Source organism: Choloepus didactylus, chromosome 21, assembly GCF_015220235.1.
Source record: "Choloepus didactylus isolate mChoDid1 chromosome 21, mChoDid1.pri, whole genome shotgun sequence".
NCBI lineage: Eukaryota > Metazoa > Chordata > Mammalia > Pilosa > Megalonychidae > Choloepus > Choloepus didactylus.
Genome location: NC_051327.1, coordinates 47,002,513 through 47,019,990, shown reverse-complemented (window position 1 = coordinate 47,019,990; position 17,478 = coordinate 47,002,513). Strand labels below are relative to the sequence as shown.

Below are 17,478 nucleotides of genomic sequence, written 5' to 3'. Positions count from 1 at the left end.
CAGTAGAGGCTCTGGGGAAAGTGGGGTGCACTCAAAAGAGCGCCAGGTTTGGGATGGGGGGCCAAATTCTGAGCAAAGTCAGTGGTTCGTGCCCCCGTTTTCCTTTCCTGGGTTCGAATCACCCTTCCCCCAGGGCTGGCCAAGGGTTCTGCGCCCCTCACCATTTCCTGAGCAATCCTCCCTTCCCACTCTCAGCCTCCAGTATTCTGCTCTTCTTTCCTACTCTGGGAGGTGGGCCTTGCTCTTTTTCTGAGAGCTGGCTCTCTTGATAGCAGCCTAGGGGCCCCTGACCACTCTTTCGTCTCTCTCAGAACCCAGTTCCCCTTAGGACCCAGAAGTCATTTGCCCCACGCCTAGCCCCAGAGTGAGTTCCTGGTTTCTGAGGTGGGAAAGCCAGCACAGTGGCACCTGTGCTCCGTACCCAGGCCCAAAACCCCTTGTGCCCTACTCAGGTAGGTGTGAGAAAAGGCAGTGATGCCTGTCTAGAACCACAGCCACAAGTTAAAGCTCTCCCTTACCAAATGACACCCCCACCTGCAGTGCCCTGTCCAGGTGCCTTAGTCTTGCCCAGTGGGTAGGAGCTGGGGAAAGATGGGAAAAATGGATCCTGGTGCTGTGGAAAAGAGGCCTCTAGCTCTTGTGGATATTCAGAGCCTGAATCCCACTAGGCCAGTCTGCCCAGGAATACCCTGCTGGAGCCACAGGAGGGTAGGTAGCACAGGGGAGCCCAAGGCAACCAGATGGTTCTCGCCTCCTCTGCCTAACCCCAGGATTTCCTCCCAGATTGGATCACCATGAAACTGACCTATAGTCAGTGTTCAGTTACTTCCGTGGGTACAGAGCACAGCCACCACCACCCCCACCCCAACAAGGAGGGCATCTTGTTAAAGAAGGGGTCCAAAACACCAGCTACCAGCAATGCTGATTCATCCTCTGGGGAAACCTCCTTTTCTACTTGGAGCACCAGGCTGGCCACACACCCCTGGGCCTCATCCTGTTGGAGAACTGCCAGTTGAAGCCATGTCTGAGGACCACAGAACCCTATGCCTTTACTATCTTGACCCCTGGGGCAGAGGGCACAGAGGATGAGCGGATCTACAAGCTGGCTGCAGAAAACCAGGAGGATCTGGGGACCTGACTGTGGGAACTGGCAAGCTGAAGGCAGCTGGCTACACTGCTATCTGCCCTGGAGGCCCAGTACTGGGAGCTGTGCAAAGCAGCTGGCCAACAGCCCAGCTCACCCCCGGAGGACTGTGGCTTCCTGGCCACCCTCAGCCCCCACCATCCCACTCTGGCTTCCAGGAGTTACATGAGCACTTTGGGAAGGAGATCCGGGTGCTGCAGGTGGCACAGAGGGCTCCAGGAAGCCAGTGACAATGGAGGCAGCAGATCCCAGGCAAGGTTGGGGCAAGAGCTCAACCAATGTTTATTAATGAGCAACTGAGAGATGGACCAAAGCCAAGAGGTACCTGCCAGGATCAGCAGACTGCTTCAGTAGAGACCCAGGCCCTGGCTCTCCCCATCCCGAGTCTGTACCCCATTGACCCTCATCCAAATAACAAGGCAGGAGAGAAGCCCAGCTACAACAGCAGGTTCTTTTCCGGTTCCTCAAAGCGCCTCACAAGGCAGGGACAGGGCCAGGAGAAGAGAATGTAAACATGGGTCCCACCCCCTGGAGCTCAAGGGAAGACTCCTTACTCAGATAGGGGCTGGAGGATTGGAAGGAAACAGGGTGAAGGGAGGGGGGGTGCTGGTGAGAAAAAGCAGGGAAGGTCTGAGAATACAAAGGAAAGTGGGTGAGGAGGGAGCGTAGGAGGGCGGTGGGTGGGGCAGTAAGGGACATTTCCTGTTCCAGTGCATGTCCCTTAAATAAACAGGTACAAGAGCATTGTGGAAGGAAAACCAAAGGAAAGAAGACAGAGCAAGCGCCCCCACCCAGGCCGGCTTGGCCCTCAGTACGTGATTACAGCACATAGATGTCCAGAAGTAGAGTGAGGAAAGCCTTGGCCCCCAGCCAGGAAGTGGGGCAGGCAGGCAGGACTGAGGGAGGGAAAAAGGAACCTAGCTCCACCTCGCGGCTAAGGGGTGCCACCGGAGGGTAAGAGTCTGAAAACTGCTGACTCCCTTTGCCAAGAGTCACTACTGGTGACAAGAGGCCAACCAGGACAGCACCTGGGAGGGGACCCCAGAGGCGGTTGGGGCAGGAGTGAGAGACCCCAGCTGGGCCTAATTGCAGGTGAGGGGCTCCAGACTTGTTTGCGGTCACCCCTGGGAAATGTAGCTGGCCCATATAGTGCAACTCTCTTGACCACGTAGGAGCAGCAGCTGGCGAGCAGACAGGGAATCAAGCCACTTTCCCCTGAGACAGGACGGCCCACTATGGGGGCTGGGGACAGCACCCCAGGTCCAGGCCTGCTCTTGGCTAAGGGGAAAAGGGGGGCCATGCAGTCTAGCCCCAGGAGAGAAGTCAGAAGTAAGCGTCCTGCTGGGCCTCAGCTGCTGAGGACTTGTCCCCACCATCCTGGTGGGCTGGATGCCCATCTGCCTTTCGACGCAGTGAGAGCTTCCGGCCTTGGGCCTTCTTCTCCTGCTTCTGCCGCTCCTTCTCCTGCTTCTGCCGCTCCTTCTCCTGCTTCTGATGTTCTTTTTCCTGCTCTTTTTCCCACTTCTGCCGCTCCTTCTCCTGCTTCTCCCGTTCTTTCTCTTGCTTCTGCCGCTCCTTCTCATGCTCCTTTTCCTGTTTCTGCCGCTCCTTCTCCTGCCTCCGGGTCTCCTTGCTGGAACCCAAGGGGGTACTGTTCCCAGTAGGTGAGGGAAGGGATGGACGCAGTCCCTCAGAGGTGACCACAGGCCCTGGAGCAGGCCCAGCACTGGCCCTGCGGACAGGAGGGGGCGGGGAGGGAGCCCCACTGGCCCGAGAGCCTCGACTCTTGAGGCCAGGGAGGCTGAGGAGGCTGGACGAGGGGCCCAGGGGTGGCTGCTGCCGCCGGCGCTCCTCGTGGATGGCCCGGGAGCCATGTAACCGCCGTGAGGGCCGATACTGCAGCTCCCCCCGGGTTTCCCGCCACTTCTTGAGCTGGGCTGTATTCTCCCGCTCAATCAGTGTCTCTGTCACTGGGAGGTTGGTCACCTGGATGGGGAGGAAATGGGTACCAGAATGAAGCTGAGGTATGGGGAATGGGTACCAGAATGAAGCAGGCGTGAGGTGTGCTGAGGCCAAGGCCTACCTCATGCACCAGGAAGTCCTCCTGCATGCACTGCTGGGGCAGGTTGCGTAGCTGCTCCATGGTCTCATACATGCCTTGGCAGGAACGCAGCTTCTCCACTGAGCCCAGCGTGTGCCGCAGCAGCACCAGGGCCACTCGGAAGATGATCTTGACACCTGCAGGGTCAGGGAGAAGAATATGGGGGGATCGGCCCAGGATCTCAGCCCATCCTGTTTAGAAGGGACTTAAAGCTCCTGTCGCCTCCTACTGCCCACGTCACAGATGAGGAAACTGTGGCCCTGGGAGGGGAAATGAGTTGCCTCATTTCTGGTGCCTGAGAGGGAGAGCAAGGTTGGCAGCAGAACCAAGATCAGGCCTCAGTTTCTCTAGCCATCAGGCTGCTTCCAGCGAAGCCCAGGCTCAACAAGTACCTGCAGTCAGGGGGCCACCAGAAATGGGGCAGGGCCCTCTGGCAGTCACCATGGAAACTCCGGCCCCCTCAGGGCCTGGGTGGCCACAAAAGTACCTTCACAGAAGAACATGTCCCAGACGCGCAGCACTGAAGCCCAGGGCAGGGTGCGAGCGAAGATGCACATGAACCACTCGGTCATGTAGAGCACGGGGTCAATGCGCTGTCGCCGCAGGTGCCGGTGAGCCAGTGGGGAGGCCCGGCGCAACAATGCAAAAAAGATCTCTCCATCCAGCTGAATGGCCTCCTGGAGGTAGGACATGCCATGAGACATGGGATGAAACTGGTCCTGGTAAGGAACCCTCACCTCAGGGAAGAGAGGCCCAGAGAAGGACAGGAAAACCAGGGTGGGACAGGGCAAGGGCCTCCCTGCAGCCTTGGGGAAAAGTCACAGCCCCAGGTACACCCAGGCTCCAGATACTCACCAGCCCTGCACTGTAATAGCCAGGGAGGTACTTGTCGCAGATCTGTACCAGGCACCAAAAGGCTTGCTGGGAAGGGCAAGAACAAGGAGGGAGGGATGGGGTCTGAGAAATGGGGAGCAGGGGGCCCCCCATCACCACTTTGGCCCAACATCATGCCACCCCCGATCGGGACTGGCATCTGCTGACCTCAGCGGGCATGTGCATGAGGAGCACTGCGGCCACCGGGGCCTGGGCCTGGCAGTAGCCCTCGTCCGGCCGGTAGATGGTGTAGGCCTTGAGGATGCGGTACAGGTCCTGCTGCCTGTGGGGGTGAGGAAGATGGGAAGGCCATCATGGGAGGCAGGAGCTCTCTGCCCCAAACTGAACCTGCCCCCCCAGTAGCCCCAGCTTAGCCCCAGATTAAGCACAGAGTTTCACCCCACCCCACTCCACCCCGTTTTCCTAGTTCTGCCTTTCAAGCTTAACCCAAAGATTGAGACCACCATCAAAATATCCCAGGCTCTAGCCCACCACACTCAGCTGCACACCCACATGCTCCCTACCCATTCCCCAGCACAGGCTGTGCTCTCCCCTCCCAGTCTTTGTCCCTGCCTCTCTCCCTCATCCCATAAACCTTCAAGGTCATCTCCTCCAGGAAGCTTTCATATCCGCAGCATCAGCCCTCCCCAAGCACTGTCTGGGTGCCTTTATCACCCCTCAGCAGGCCTCTCCCAGGGCAAGGCCTGCTGTTGTCTGTCTCACTGGATTTCATGGCTCTTTCCACATGTTCCATGGGCCCTGGTTCCTGGTGAAGGCTTGGAAACCAGCTGTGCCTCAGACCTTCCTTTATCTTCTGCATCCCAAAGAATAAGATCTCTGCCCTGGACCTGCTTCTCTTCCTTGAGGAGTCCCATTGCTGGGTCTGGGACTTCCATCTGCTCAGCCCCCATGTTAGAAAACAGAGAGTCATCCTCACTCCCCGGAGCTACCCTACATCCTGAATGTCATTCTTGTCTGTTCCCAATTCTCCACCTTCACAACCACTTCCCTCTTGCCCACACAAAGTAATGACCTCCCTGTCTCCAAGCTCACAATTACTCCTGGACTGCTGCATGATCTTCCTTTGTGTTTTATCTGCAGACCACCCCTATTATTTACTTAATTTTTCTCCTTTGCAATAGCATCCATGAAATGACAGGGTTGATATGTTGGTTGCTTTAGTGAATACATATTGAAATAAAAACATCTAACTTCCACAAGCTCCCTGCCTGCTTCTGTGCCTTGCCTTCTCCTCAATGGCTATGGGCGAGCTGTCTGTGGGCCTGGCTAAGGGCCACCTTTCCACTTGGGAACTGGCTCCCATCCTCTCAGCCACACAAGGCCAACGCTCCAGCAATCCTTCCAGCTCTCCTGCATCATCAATCTTTCCCTCTCTACCAGATCAGTCTCATCAGTGTACCAACAGGTTATTTCTTCTATCTTAACCAAAAAAAAAAGTCTCTTGACACACCTTCCCCCTCCAAATACCACACCATTTCTTTCCTTACCTATGGAGTAAAATGCCTCTAGAGTGTAAACTCACTGTCTTCAATATGTTTGCCCCTGTCCTCCAGTCAGGCTTTTACCACCTACTCTACACAAAATTGCTTTTATGAAAGTCACCAATAACCTCCCAAGGGCAATTTTCAGGCTTCATTTTATTTGACCCCTCAGCAGCAACTCACAAAGCTGATCCTTGGAACCCTCTTCACTTTGCCTCCAGAAATCACACTCTCCTGGTTCTCCTCCTATCTCTCCAGCATCTCCTTCCAGTCTCCCTATTGATTTTCTCATCTTCCCATCCTCTACAAGCTGGAATGGGGCAGAGCTTAATCTTTGGACATCTTTCTTTTTTTTCTGCACTTGCTGCCGTGACTATCTCATCCAGTCCCACAGCTGGATTTAGTCCTATCTATAAACTGATAACTCCCAGTTTCCAATATATCTCCCTGAAATGCAAACTCATATATATCTTATATCCAACTTACTTGACATGTCCAATAGACATTTCAAACTTAACATTCCCAAACTGGGCTCCCCATATATCCCCAAAATCTACCTTCCCCGTGTTTCCTCCTGCCGTATCAGTAAATAACAACTCCATTCTTCTAGTTTCTCAGGCCAAAAACCTCAACTCCTTTCTCTCGTTCTCTTATTCCGCACCTAATACATTCACAAGTCCTTTTGACTCTACCTTCAAAATATGTCCAAAATCCCAGAACTTCTCCCCAGACTTCCACTGCTACCATCCTTGTCCAACCTATCATCATTTCTCTCCTAATTATGGAAATAATCAGTCTCTTAACTGATCTCCGCTTCTACCTTTGTATCTCTTTTAAAATGATACTTTTAAAATGTAAGTCAGACCAAGTCACCCCTCTGCCCAAAAACCTTGCAAAGGCTTCCAATCTTAAGAGTAAAAGCCAAAATGTTTCCAGCAGCATGGAGGGTTCTACTCACGCAGCCCCCATTACCTCTCTCTGACCTCACTTCCCCCTCTCCCTCCCATCACTCATTCTCCCTCAGCCACACTGGCCTCCTCCTGGTACCTGGACTACACCAGGCACATTCTCACCTCAGGGCCTTTGCACTTGTGGTTCCACCTGCCAGGAATACTCTTCCTGACAGCTATATGGCTTCCCCCTGCACATACTTCAGGTCTCTGCACAGATGTCATCTTCTAAGTGAAGCCTGCCCTGGGCCTTGCTGTCTTAAATTGCAACCCCAGCCCTACTTACATTCCCTATCCTCTTTCTTGCATTAAACTCCTCTTTAATACCACCATTTCACTTACAGCATGCTTTCCTTCTTTATCTTATTTATTGTCTACCCCCAGCTCTAGGTAGGTAGAGCTCCTGCTCTAGAGGGCAGGAATTTTTGTCTTTTTGTTCACTGCTGTTATCAGCTCATCTGCAGATAGCAGATGCTCAATAAGTTTTTCTTGAAAGGATGAACTTATGTTCATCGGGAACCCCTGGAGATCATCTTGCATGCTACTAGGGCCTGCAGAACAAAATCCAAATGCTCTGGCACAGAATTTAAGGGCCCTCGGCGACCTGGCTCCAAACGTCTTTTCCAGCCTCAGCTCTACCTCATTCAACTGCCCAGACACAGCTAAAAGAACTCCCCAGCCAGGAAAAACCTGCCCCCTGCTCTAGTTCCCAGGTAGCTTTCAAAACCCAGCGCAATTGCAAGTTTTTCCATGAGCTCTTGATCTGCTCCCACCCCACACACCAACATACACACACCCAGAGTTGGAGTCTCTCTGCTGAGGGTGGTTCCTCAGCTCCCAACACTCTTCTTTCAATAGAGTTTGACACTCAATCCGGTAAAGATCAAGCACTGTTTTCAACCCAGCCCTGCATCTATCTGGAACCTTTAACAAATGTTTGCTGACAGGCTCACAAGGTAAGGCCTCCTTACCCATGCCCTCCTCGAGCGGCAAACATCTCATGGAAAGGGAATTGGCGGTGCAGATCCTTCTCAATCACATCCAGCCACTTGGGGTCCCCAGGAGCCCGTTCCAGCTCCTGTGGTGGAACAGCAGGGATTATCTCAAGATCTGGAGGAACTGACACCACTCACACTGACAGGCCATGTGCACCCACGCCCAAGGCTATACGCACCTCAAACTTGCCCGGGTTCTGCTCCAGGAGTTCCTTGCTATTGGACAGGTACTGCCAGGCCTTGGCCCTGAGGGAGGAGGGGATCCCCTTCCGGCAGCGCAGCTTCACCTAGGGCAGAGTGGTAGGCAGGGGGACCACTTCAGGGGCTGGCACAGCTTCCAAGCTATCCCCAGCAGACCTTGGGTTCCCAAGGACATTCTTCCCACATCCCAATAGGCTTTACTTCACTAAACTGGCCTGGCCTGCTCTCTTTAGAGCTACTCCTCTCCCCCCAGGCCCAGGTACCACCTGCTTCAACATAATTCAGAGGGCAAATACTTCCAGGTTCCTAGGCATCCCCGAAGCACACAGGCCCTGATGCCCCACCCCCCACTTTATCCGTCGCCCTGCCCGCCACTCAGCCTTCTCAAACCTTCTGGAAACGCCGTGACAGCCACTTATCCCAGTTACTGAACATCTCCAGCCACTTCAGCTCCCGCTGCCGAGCCACATCCACAGGAATGGAGCTCTCTCTGCAGAATGGAGGTGCATGGAAGGGGTCAGTAGCAGTAGTACAGAAACTGGATTGCTGGGGAAACTGAGGCAAGTCCCTTTCCCAGGCTCAAATGAGAAACTGGGCATAAAAGCATTTTGTAGGCTAGCAAACACTAGGGTGTCCAGTTACTTGGTTATCCAAGGCCTTACTCAGTTCAACACACTAAAAGGGCTTCCTTCCCTGTTGAATCACCATACAGAGGTTTCTGTTCAAATTCCACTTCTGACACATCCAAGTTTCAGGGATAATTAAAGGCCAGGCTTTGCATTAGACCTGGATCCAAAACCTAGCATTCCAACTTGTTCACTGTGTGACCCTGGACAAGACACTTAATTCCTCTGAGCCTCAGTTTCCTCATCTGTGAGAGTGAGAGAATAACAGTATCTACCTGAAGGGGTTTGTTGAGAGGTCACTATGGGATAACACACAGCAGGGGCTTAGTAAGCAATAATAATTATTATCCAAAAATAAAATACAGAACAAATACACTTCTCTCTCACCTTGGAAGCAACTGTCTGAGTTTCCTCCTATCAGACACTTGAGATCCCCTGGGTCATCTGCAACTCCCTCTACCTCCTCCTCTCTGAAAACACCCCAGATTCCCAAGCCTTATGAAGCTTCTCCTTGCCCTGTTTGTGCCTCTTCTGTCAAAGTTTCACCCTCAAGGTGCCCCTTCAGTCTTCAAACAATTACTTGTAGGAGCCAGAACCAGGAGGTGAGTGGAATGAAAGAAAGAGCTTGGGTTTCAGAAATCAGACACACTTGGGTTCAAATCCCAGTTCTGCCTCTTAGAAGTTGGGGAATCTTGGCAAGTGATAACCTGAGTCTCTTCCTCATCTGTAAAATAGGGATGTCACCACCTACATCACAAAGTTATGACAGGCTATGGAGAAATAAAGGGCTGCTAAATAGAAAGGGCTCGTTAAATGTTAATTTATTTTGTCCTAGAAGCACCTTAAACAGAAACCATCTCTCGTTCATCTCTATCATAAGTCAGTTCCAAACTCTACTAAGGGCAGATACCCTTCCTGCCCTCAAGAAGGCCATAGCCTAGCAGACCAGAGAACTGCAATGTGGTGTGGGAAATACAATAACAAAGAGGCACAGAAGAGACACCAAATTGGAGTGGGAGCAGTGGCTATCAGGGAAGGCTTCCTGTAGGAGGGGACATATGAGATAAGCCATGAAGGATGAGTAGCAGTTAGCAGGCAAAAAGAGAGAAAGGCATCCCTGTCAGGCAGGACAGCCTGAGCATGAAGGGGGATGGGCTACAAGTTCAACAGCACACAACAGCCCAATGTGCCTGGTAAGGAGTGGTGGGAGAGAAGCCGAGAGAGCTGGGGGCGGGAGGTGGGGGGGGGGCAGACAACAAGGAGCCTTGTGTGCAGGTTCAAAACCTTGGACTTTATCCTGTGGGCAGGAGGGAGCCACTAAAAGTTTTTAAGGTGACGTGTGCCACAGTCAGCTTTGCCTCAGAGAGAGTTTCCTCCAGCACGGAGGATGGATTTTAGAGGGACAAAATTACAAAGCAGAGAAACGGCACCCAGCCCAGTGCCTGACACACAAGAGAAGCTTGCTGAAATCGAATTCAATCCAAGTTCCTTAGGGCAGTGTGGCATTGAGGAGTGAGACTTTAGGGTCCCACAAACCTAGGCTCAGATCCAGACTATTTGAGAGGGACAATTCACTCAACTGCTCTAATCCTGTTTCTTCATCTATAAATTGAGTACAACAATGCATCCTCGAGCATGGGAAAACCCCAGGGTCAAACTTCAGTTGCTTTCCCTATACAGGACCACGGATGTTGGTGCTCAATCAAAGATTTCCTGAATTTTTTTTTTTTTTTTTTTGATTCTTAACCCTGCCTGGAACACCTTCCCACAGGCCTTCCCCCAGTACACAGCCATAACCAAATCCCGCTCATTCTCAGTTTGGATCAGCTTCAGCTGAATCGCAGGCTGGGCAAAGGATTCCACCCCCAAGCACTTAGAAAACCCTGTGCTGCTCTCAGGCGGAAACCTAACACTTTATGTGGAAACCAACTATCTGGGCATGGTCTCTCCCTCTAGCCTATGATTTGCTCCTGGGGCTCAGAGGATGCTGCAGGCCGGAACTGACCTGCAGGTTGAAGGGCCACAGGACCCAAGGGCAGAAACCAGAGAGAGGGAAGGAAGAAGTCAGAGGCCGTGGCACCCCTACCTCAGGAGTGACTCAGGCCCCTGGAGGGAACTAGGAAAGAGTAAGGCCTGCTGGGGAGATGAGGAAATGGGGAAGAAGCCCTCCCCACCCTCTCTCCTCCATCAGTGAAGACACAAGAGTGCCCTGCTCTGTTCTGCTTTGCAGAGGGGCACTGCCTTCAGGGTCTCCCCGCCATCAACCAGACGTCCCTGCCTCACCAACGAAGCAAGCCCAGGGCTATGTGGGGGAAGGGTGCCTGCATCCCTCCCAGCCTCCCTGCCCCCAAGGGACCAAAGGGCTCTACCAGGACCCCTGCCCAGCCACCCCTCCAGAATCTCTCTGGCCTGGGGCTGGAGTTTAACTTAATCAAGGAGCTGGGATGGCTTCAGGGATCATCTCTTCCTAACCTCACTTCACAGAGGTCGAAACTGAGACGTGAAGTGAGGAAGCCGCTAGCTCAATGGCACACAACACTCCAAAGTCAAGGTCTCAGCTCAAATCCCAGTCTCCTGACTCCAGGTGGCCAATGCCACAGGAAGCTCGGGATGCTCCGGGCATCACAGGGATCGCCAGGTATCCAATTCCCACCAATCACCCCGTGTTCCCTCAGAGGATGCTGGGGCTGCCAGAGTCCGGACAAGGTGTATCAACTCCCCCTGCCCCACCTCTGCTACCCTGAGGCCCTCCCACAGGGCGCCCACAGGGTGCCCACCGGGTACTCACAGGCTGCCTGAGTACTGGCTGCCCCCGAGGAAGCCATACTTGTCGGTCTTGCGCAGGGCCAGCCCATTGATCTCCGAATCTGAACCCATGGAGCTCACGTCATCCGCCAGGGACTCCAAGGTCCCAGACATGAGGCTCACAGAGTCTAGATAGCTGAGGGTGTCCGGGGCCTGCCCTCGAGGCCCAGGGATGCCAGGTCCCAGGCTGGACGTGGAGCCCAGGTCCTGAAAGTTGTCAGGAGGCTCCGGAGCTGGGGTCACTGTTACCACTGCCACCATAGTCTCACATGTCTCTGGAGGACCTGTACCAGGTCCTGAGGGGTCCTCAGGAGCCTGTCCTGTTGTGGCTGCTGATGCTGCTGCATCTCCATGTCCACTTGTCACCTGTCCTGCTGTGGCTGCTGCAGCACGTGTGGTCGCCCCTGAGGCCGCTGTGGTTCCCGGCTTGGGGGCAAGCGGGGGTTTGGCGGTCAAGGCCCCGGGAGCCGTTCTGGAAGGGGTCCTGGTGGGGGTTGCCGTGGGGGTACCTGGTGCAGGGGCCGGAGAGGTTCGAGCCTCCGCCTTCGGGGTGTCTGCTCCCGGAGCCAGAGCCACCGCAGTTCCATCTCCTGCCATTGCTGCGGGCACGGGGTACTCCGGGCCGGGGGGAACAGGCGCCGTCGGGGCTCCCGGCGAGGCCTCCAGAGTCAGCACCACCACTGTGTTGCCCGGGGCCACCGGGTCTGGAGCCGGAGCCGGGGCCGGAACCGGGTCGCGGGTCTGGGTCGACCCCGGGACCCAGGCGGGCCGCGCTTCCCCGGGGGCCACTAGGGTGACCGGGGCCGAGGTGGCCGTGGTCACTGGCGGCCCCGGAGCCACTACCACGACGGACCCGGCCCGAGAGCCCCGGGGAGGCGGCGAGGGGACCGCGGGGGCGCCATGACGGCGCGGCGGGGCCACCAGGGGTGCCGGGCCCTTCTCCATGGCCGCGTGCCGCCCCTCACATCCCCCCGCCCGGGCGGCCGCAGAAGGCACCGCCCCTCAGGCGGCCCCGCGGCGCTCGCCCGGGAAGGCTAGAGGGCGAAGGGCGCGGCCCGGCGCGCGCCGGGGGTGGAGCGGGGGCGGCGCTCGGGCGGCCGCGGGGTCTGCGGAGGCGGGGCAGGGGTCCAGGGGCGCCTAGCGCTGGGGGATAGCTTGCGCCCTCTCGGCCCCTCGCTCTCTCTCACCGCCGCCCCCCTCCCTCCCGCTAGGGGGGAGCTGCCGACCTGGCGCCTGCGCACACGTCCCAGCCCCGGGCTAAGCGGCCAGCGTTTCGACGTTTCACGCCTGCGCGCGGGCCGTCCCATCGCGCTCCTTTTTACCCCGGTCTCGTCAGAAGATTTGGACGAATAACATGAGAGAAGGAACTGGATTTCTGCCAATCGCTGGAAGGGTGGGTGGGGTTGGAGGTGAGAAAGGGGTGGGTAATCTGGTAAGAGGAAACGGAGAAGGCGGGGGTGTAGAAGACCAATCAAAGGGCGAGTGAAGACGGGAGAAGGCGGAACGAAAGAAGTGACCAATAGAGAAGAGGGAGCCTGACATTCCTGGCCAATAAAAGCGGCTGAAGCGTGAATAACCGCTGAAGGGCGGGGAAGGAGGTGGGAACTTCGTGAGTAAGAGGCGGGGTCTAGGACCCACCCACCCACCCTCCGCCCGCCCCACTGATAGGAGCGGTATAAAAGGAGCCAATGAAAAGGGGCATAGGCATAGGTAAAATTGACAGACAGGGTTATCTATTTGGGCGGTGACAGACAGCATTCTCAGTTAATAGGAAGAGCTGAGGAATTCTTATGTCTCCCAAAACGGTCGGGAAGGAATGACAGCTGGTGGGGTTGTGGTGGGAGGTTGGGGGGGTGGGGGGCGGGCCAAGCTTGCGATTGAATTGCCTCTTCGGCCAATGATCGCATCCTCCCTCTTCAGCAACAGGGGAGGAACTGGGGAGGAAGACAGACAGCTGTCTCAGCCAGTGGCCTCACCGAAATGGCAAGGGTGCTGCCAGCAGGAGGTGCCAGCCTAGGGATAATCGGTGACAACTGGCGACAAGCGCCGGAGGGGGGTGACAGTTGGGGACAGCGCGGAGAGAGGTCGGGGGGATTAACACACACTTAGTCAATAAAAGAGGCGCATTGCCCTTCCTGAGTCCTCTCTGGGCCCCCATTCTCCATTCAGCTCCTTAGGAACCCTGAGTCCCACCACAGACCCAGTGCTCTGAAGCCTGATCCAGTACTTTCACCCTTTACTCTGTTTCGAATTCTCCAATCCAGGCCCCCAACCAAAGCCATCATTCCAAGTGTAGGTGACTACAACCAGAGCCCCCAAATCTCCTAAGCAACCCATCTCTCTGGATCCCCCATTTCCTGCAGGAATCCCAAGCCCCCAGTCCCTTCCCTCTCTTCAGCCCCCATATATTTGAGCCCTTCCCCAGAACCCAGACTCCATTTCCTCTGACTTTATCCCCATGAGAGCCCACTCCCTCATTCTGGTGGCAATCCCAGACTCCAAATCCATGAATCCTCAATACTCTGAACTCCCCATATCTGGAATTCTAGTATTGTAGGGATGCACGACCCCAGTTTCATCAGCCCCTTTCCCCTCAGTGCCACATCTACTGCTGAGAACACAGACCCCAGTCTCATGGGCCCCTCAGGCTGCCCTTGACCACAGACAGAAAGCCTTGGCAGGAACCCCAACCTTCCAGCTCCTAAACTCCCCCTCCTCTCTTTGGCCCCCATTCCCCTGGGCCCTAATTTCCAGAGTCTTCCAACCTGAAATTTCAGGCAATCTCCAAGCTCCCACTTTCCCATGTCCTGCTTGGTTTCTGAATTCTCAGAGACCCCTCATCCCGTGCCCAGCCCCAAATTCATCGGTATCTGAAACATACCACTCCTCATCTCCATCTCCTCAACTTTGCCACTTTCCATTTGGCCCAACCTTCCTGGGCACCTCCTGCACTCCCCTCTTTGGGGTCCCCCTCCCCTCCCCAAACCTGGTAATAAGTGGGCTCCTCCCTGGGTTCTGGCCCCCCATGGTAACCATATAAGGTGAAGCAGCTGCAGTCTGAGGTGGGGAGGGGCCAGTGTAGGGAGGCCAAAGGCAGCTGCTAAGTTTAGGTGGCTCCTTCCCTCTTCTTAGAGACAACAGGTGGCCGGGCCCCAGTGCCCAGAAAAGAAAATGTCTTAGAGGCATTGGCATGGGGCTGGAGGAGGGGGAGGAGAGGAGGCGGCTTCCTCAGGACATCAGGTCCCAGAGAGAGCAAGAGGAGGAGGAGATGGGTGTGCCTGCCAACCTTGGGCCTCCCAGGCTTCCACAGCTCTATCTCCCCAGACCTCCATTGTATGGAGGGGACTAGAGCACTGGGGCCCAGAGGGATGGAGGAGGGGGCCTCAAAGTCACATTGCCAGCCAAGCTGCCCAGAATGGAGAGAGAAGCCACTGGCCATCTCAGCCACCCAGGAGATGGTATCCAGCTAGCTTTTCTCTCCATGTCTTTGTTTCCTCCTGAGTTCCAGCCTCCACACCAGTATCCAGAGAAAAGATTCTAGACTCACATCTGACCATGTCCCTCTTCTGCTTCAAACCTTTCCAAGGCTCCCCAAGGTCCCAGCCCTCGGGCTAATGTGAAAAACCCCCTCCTGCGTCTGGTCTCCAGCATCTGGCACACTGTAGGTGCCCAATAAATTGTTTATTGGGTTTAAATCTGAGGGGTGTGGGGCCTGGTTCATCTCTCTCTCAGAAATGTGCCTAGGCTTGGGCCCCCTCTCAACTCCCTCCTGCCCAAGTCCCCTTCAGGAGAAAGAACACTCCCTCCTGCCCAAGTCCTAGTGAAACCTGCATCCCAAGACACACTTCTTCCTCCCTACCTCCCTCCCTGGGCCCAGCTGCTGTGGGCCCTCCAAGAAAGGAGTGCCCTAAGCTGGGCTATTTTGGTATCTGGGGTGGGCACCCGAAAGGCTAAGGTTACCGTGGTATGTTAAGGGCTCTCTGGGGCAGGACTATATAACCCCAGAGGGACTGCCCCGGGCTGACTCTCCCCGCTGTCTTCCAACCAGAGTCACTACCTCGCCCCCAGGAGACAGGAAACATGGTGAGTGAGAATTCCCCAGCTCCTGGCCAAGATCCCGCAGACCTCAGAACCCTCTTACCCTTTGAGAGAAAGTAGCTGGTTCCCAGTCCAGCAAGAGGAAAAAAGAAGACTCTTCCATTTCTTGGTATTACAAATGGGGAGCAGACTGGCCAAGTGATGGCTTAAAGGACCCAACTAAGGATAATCTACCCAGACTCCCCACTCACAGGGGGTCAGCCTCTCTCAAAGCCTGCTCCAGCCCTTCCTGAACTCCATCTTTATCAAGCCCTTTGCCACCAGTCAGAGGAATTCCCTCTCCCATTTTATAAATGAGAAGGTAGAGGCTCTGACAGGGTGAAGGAGTAGATCAGGGCCACATAGCTAGTCTGGAGCTCAGAGGAGGCAGGCTCAGGGCACTAAGAAGGGGAGGAAGCTTCCACCTGTTGGGTAGGATGGAGGGATGGGGACCCAGTCGGGAGTTTGGGGGATGCAACCGAAGCAAGACCCCTCAGCAAAGAGGTCCCAAGGAAGGGGAGGCCCGGAGCCAGGAGAGTTGCTTGAGAAGGAAGGGCATCCAAGAGCCCTGAATCTCATTCATTGCCCCCAGAGAGGAGGAGAGCCTGGCTCATGAGCTCCTTTGTCCAACACACCCTCCTCCCCCCTCCCCCCAGGCACCCAAGAAGGCCAAGAGAAGGGCAGCAGCAGAGGGAGGAAGCTCCAGTGTCTTCTCTATGTTTGACCAGACTCAGATCCAGGAGTTCAAGGAGGTGAGTGAGGGGAGGGGAGAGGCTGCAGGCTCACTAAAAGCACCTCCTGCTGCCCCTTCCCCACCCCCACACCCCCTCCTGGAATGTGCACCTGTTTGGGGGGAGGGGAAGGGTTTAGAATTCCTTCCTCTCCTCCCACCTTGGGGTAGAAGAGGACAGCTGGCTGGGAGCCAGAAGCTGATGGGCCCAGGCTAGGGGGCTGACACCAGATCCCAGGGGACCTAAGCCCCAACTCGGCTCCCTATCTCTTCACAGGCCTTCACCGTCATTGACCAGAACCGCGATGGCATCATCGACAAGGAGGATCTGCGGGACACCTTCGCAGCCATGGGTGAGCCCCCCAACCTTACTGGTAAAGACTCAGGCATGGAGGCTGCAGGGTCCTGGAAGCTCGGCAGCCTGGGGGTTCCAGCCCAGTCTGTTCCTGCTGGGCCTCAGTCTAACCAGCTGAAAAATGGGTCAGGTGATCTGCACTTCGGGGAAGCAGAGCCCAGGCCCTAGGACCCAGCTCCAGCCCCTGCCGCTCCCCCAATCCCACCCCTCCAGGACGCCTCAACGTGAAGAATGAGGAGCTGGATGCTATGATGAAGGAAGCCAGTGGTCCCATCAATTTCACTGTCTTCCTGACCATGTTCGGGGAGAAGCTCAAGGGTGAGTGAAGGGGCCTGGGTCCCAGCCCCCAGCCACCCTTCCTAGGACTCTGAATTCAGGGAGGCTTCAACCTCCCTGCCCTTCTCTGACCACGCCCACCAGGTGCCGACCCTGAGGATGTCATCACTGGAGCCTTCAAAGTCCTGGACCCTGAAGGGAAGGGCACCATCAAGAAGCAGTTGTAAGTGGCCTCCTCCAGGAAGCCTCCTGAAATCCCTACCAAGGGTTAGATACCTTTGGGGTGAAGGGAGAAATGAGGCCTGGGGAGATGGGTGCTGCTCAAGTAGGATTACATTTTACAGCAGATATGGGGGAGAAGGGCAAAAGTGGGGAAGCCAGAGTATTTGGGAGCCCAGTGAGGGATGTAGAGCGATTCCGGTTTTCAGGGTGAGACTGGAGGGTGGCCAGGAGGTAAGGTGGGAGAGACTGTAAAGGAGCCGCGAACACCGGGCTCAACTGCCCCTCTGTCACCTCTCTCCAGCCTGGAGGAGATGCTTACCACGCAGTGTGACCGTTTCACCCATGAGGAGGTGAGTGTGGGGGGGGTGGGATCGGGGAGAGGGGCATGAAGAAAAGGAACGAGCCTCCCCTGCGTCTTTCCCCAGATCAAGAACATGTGGGCGGCCTTCCCCCCTGATGTGGGCGGCAACGTAGATTACAAGAACATCTGCTATGTCATCACGCATGGTGACGCCAAGGACCAGGAGTAGGGGACCCTCTTAGGCTTCTTCTGGACAATGTCCTCCGGCCAATGCGACCCTCCACACACACAACGCCCGACCCCCAGTAAACTTCAACTGG

The 17,478-nt window shown here is 55.6% G+C and overlaps 2 protein-coding genes across 8 annotated transcripts; one reads left to right on the top strand and one right to left on the bottom strand.

The window, feature by feature from the left end:
- Window positions 1-1,390: 1,390 nt before the first annotated feature.
- Window positions 1,391-12,524, bottom strand: TBC1D10B (TBC1 domain family member 10B). Its single transcript, XM_037813587.1, has 9 exons — window positions 11,181-12,524; window positions 8,157-8,256; window positions 7,745-7,852; window positions 7,542-7,648; window positions 4,287-4,401; window positions 4,101-4,166; window positions 3,733-3,922; window positions 3,228-3,382; window positions 1,391-3,130 (listed from the first exon to the last, which is right to left on the bottom strand). The coding sequence occupies exons 1-9, from the start codon at window positions 12,140-12,142 to the stop codon at window positions 2,468-2,470; spliced, it is 2,466 nt and encodes an 821-aa protein (XP_037669515.1). The 5' UTR covers window positions 12,143-12,524; the 3' UTR covers window positions 1,391-2,467.
- On the top strand, window positions 9,485-17,467 carry MYLPF (myosin light chain, phosphorylatable, fast skeletal muscle). 7 transcript variants are annotated; one of them, XM_037813613.1, is made up of 9 exons: window positions 9,485-9,585; window positions 10,877-11,030; window positions 12,409-12,590; window positions 15,931-16,026; window positions 16,282-16,357; window positions 16,573-16,677; window positions 16,780-16,858; window positions 17,159-17,207; window positions 17,283-17,467. In XM_037813613.1, the coding sequence occupies exons 3-9, from the start codon at window positions 12,552-12,554 to the stop codon at window positions 17,385-17,387; spliced, it is 549 nt and encodes a 182-aa protein (XP_037669541.1). In that variant the 5' UTR covers window positions 9,485-9,585; window positions 10,877-11,030; window positions 12,409-12,551; the 3' UTR covers window positions 17,388-17,467. The 7 variants fall into 7 exon arrangements, with proteins under 7 accessions (XP_037669541.1, XP_037669542.1, XP_037669543.1 ...); XM_037813614.1 differs by lacking the exon at window positions 10,877-11,030 and having other exon boundaries at window positions 9,511-9,585; XM_037813615.1 differs by lacking the exons at window positions 9,485-9,585; window positions 10,877-11,030 and having other exon boundaries at window positions 12,223-12,590.
- The last annotated feature ends 11 nt before the right edge of the window (window positions 17,468-17,478 follow it).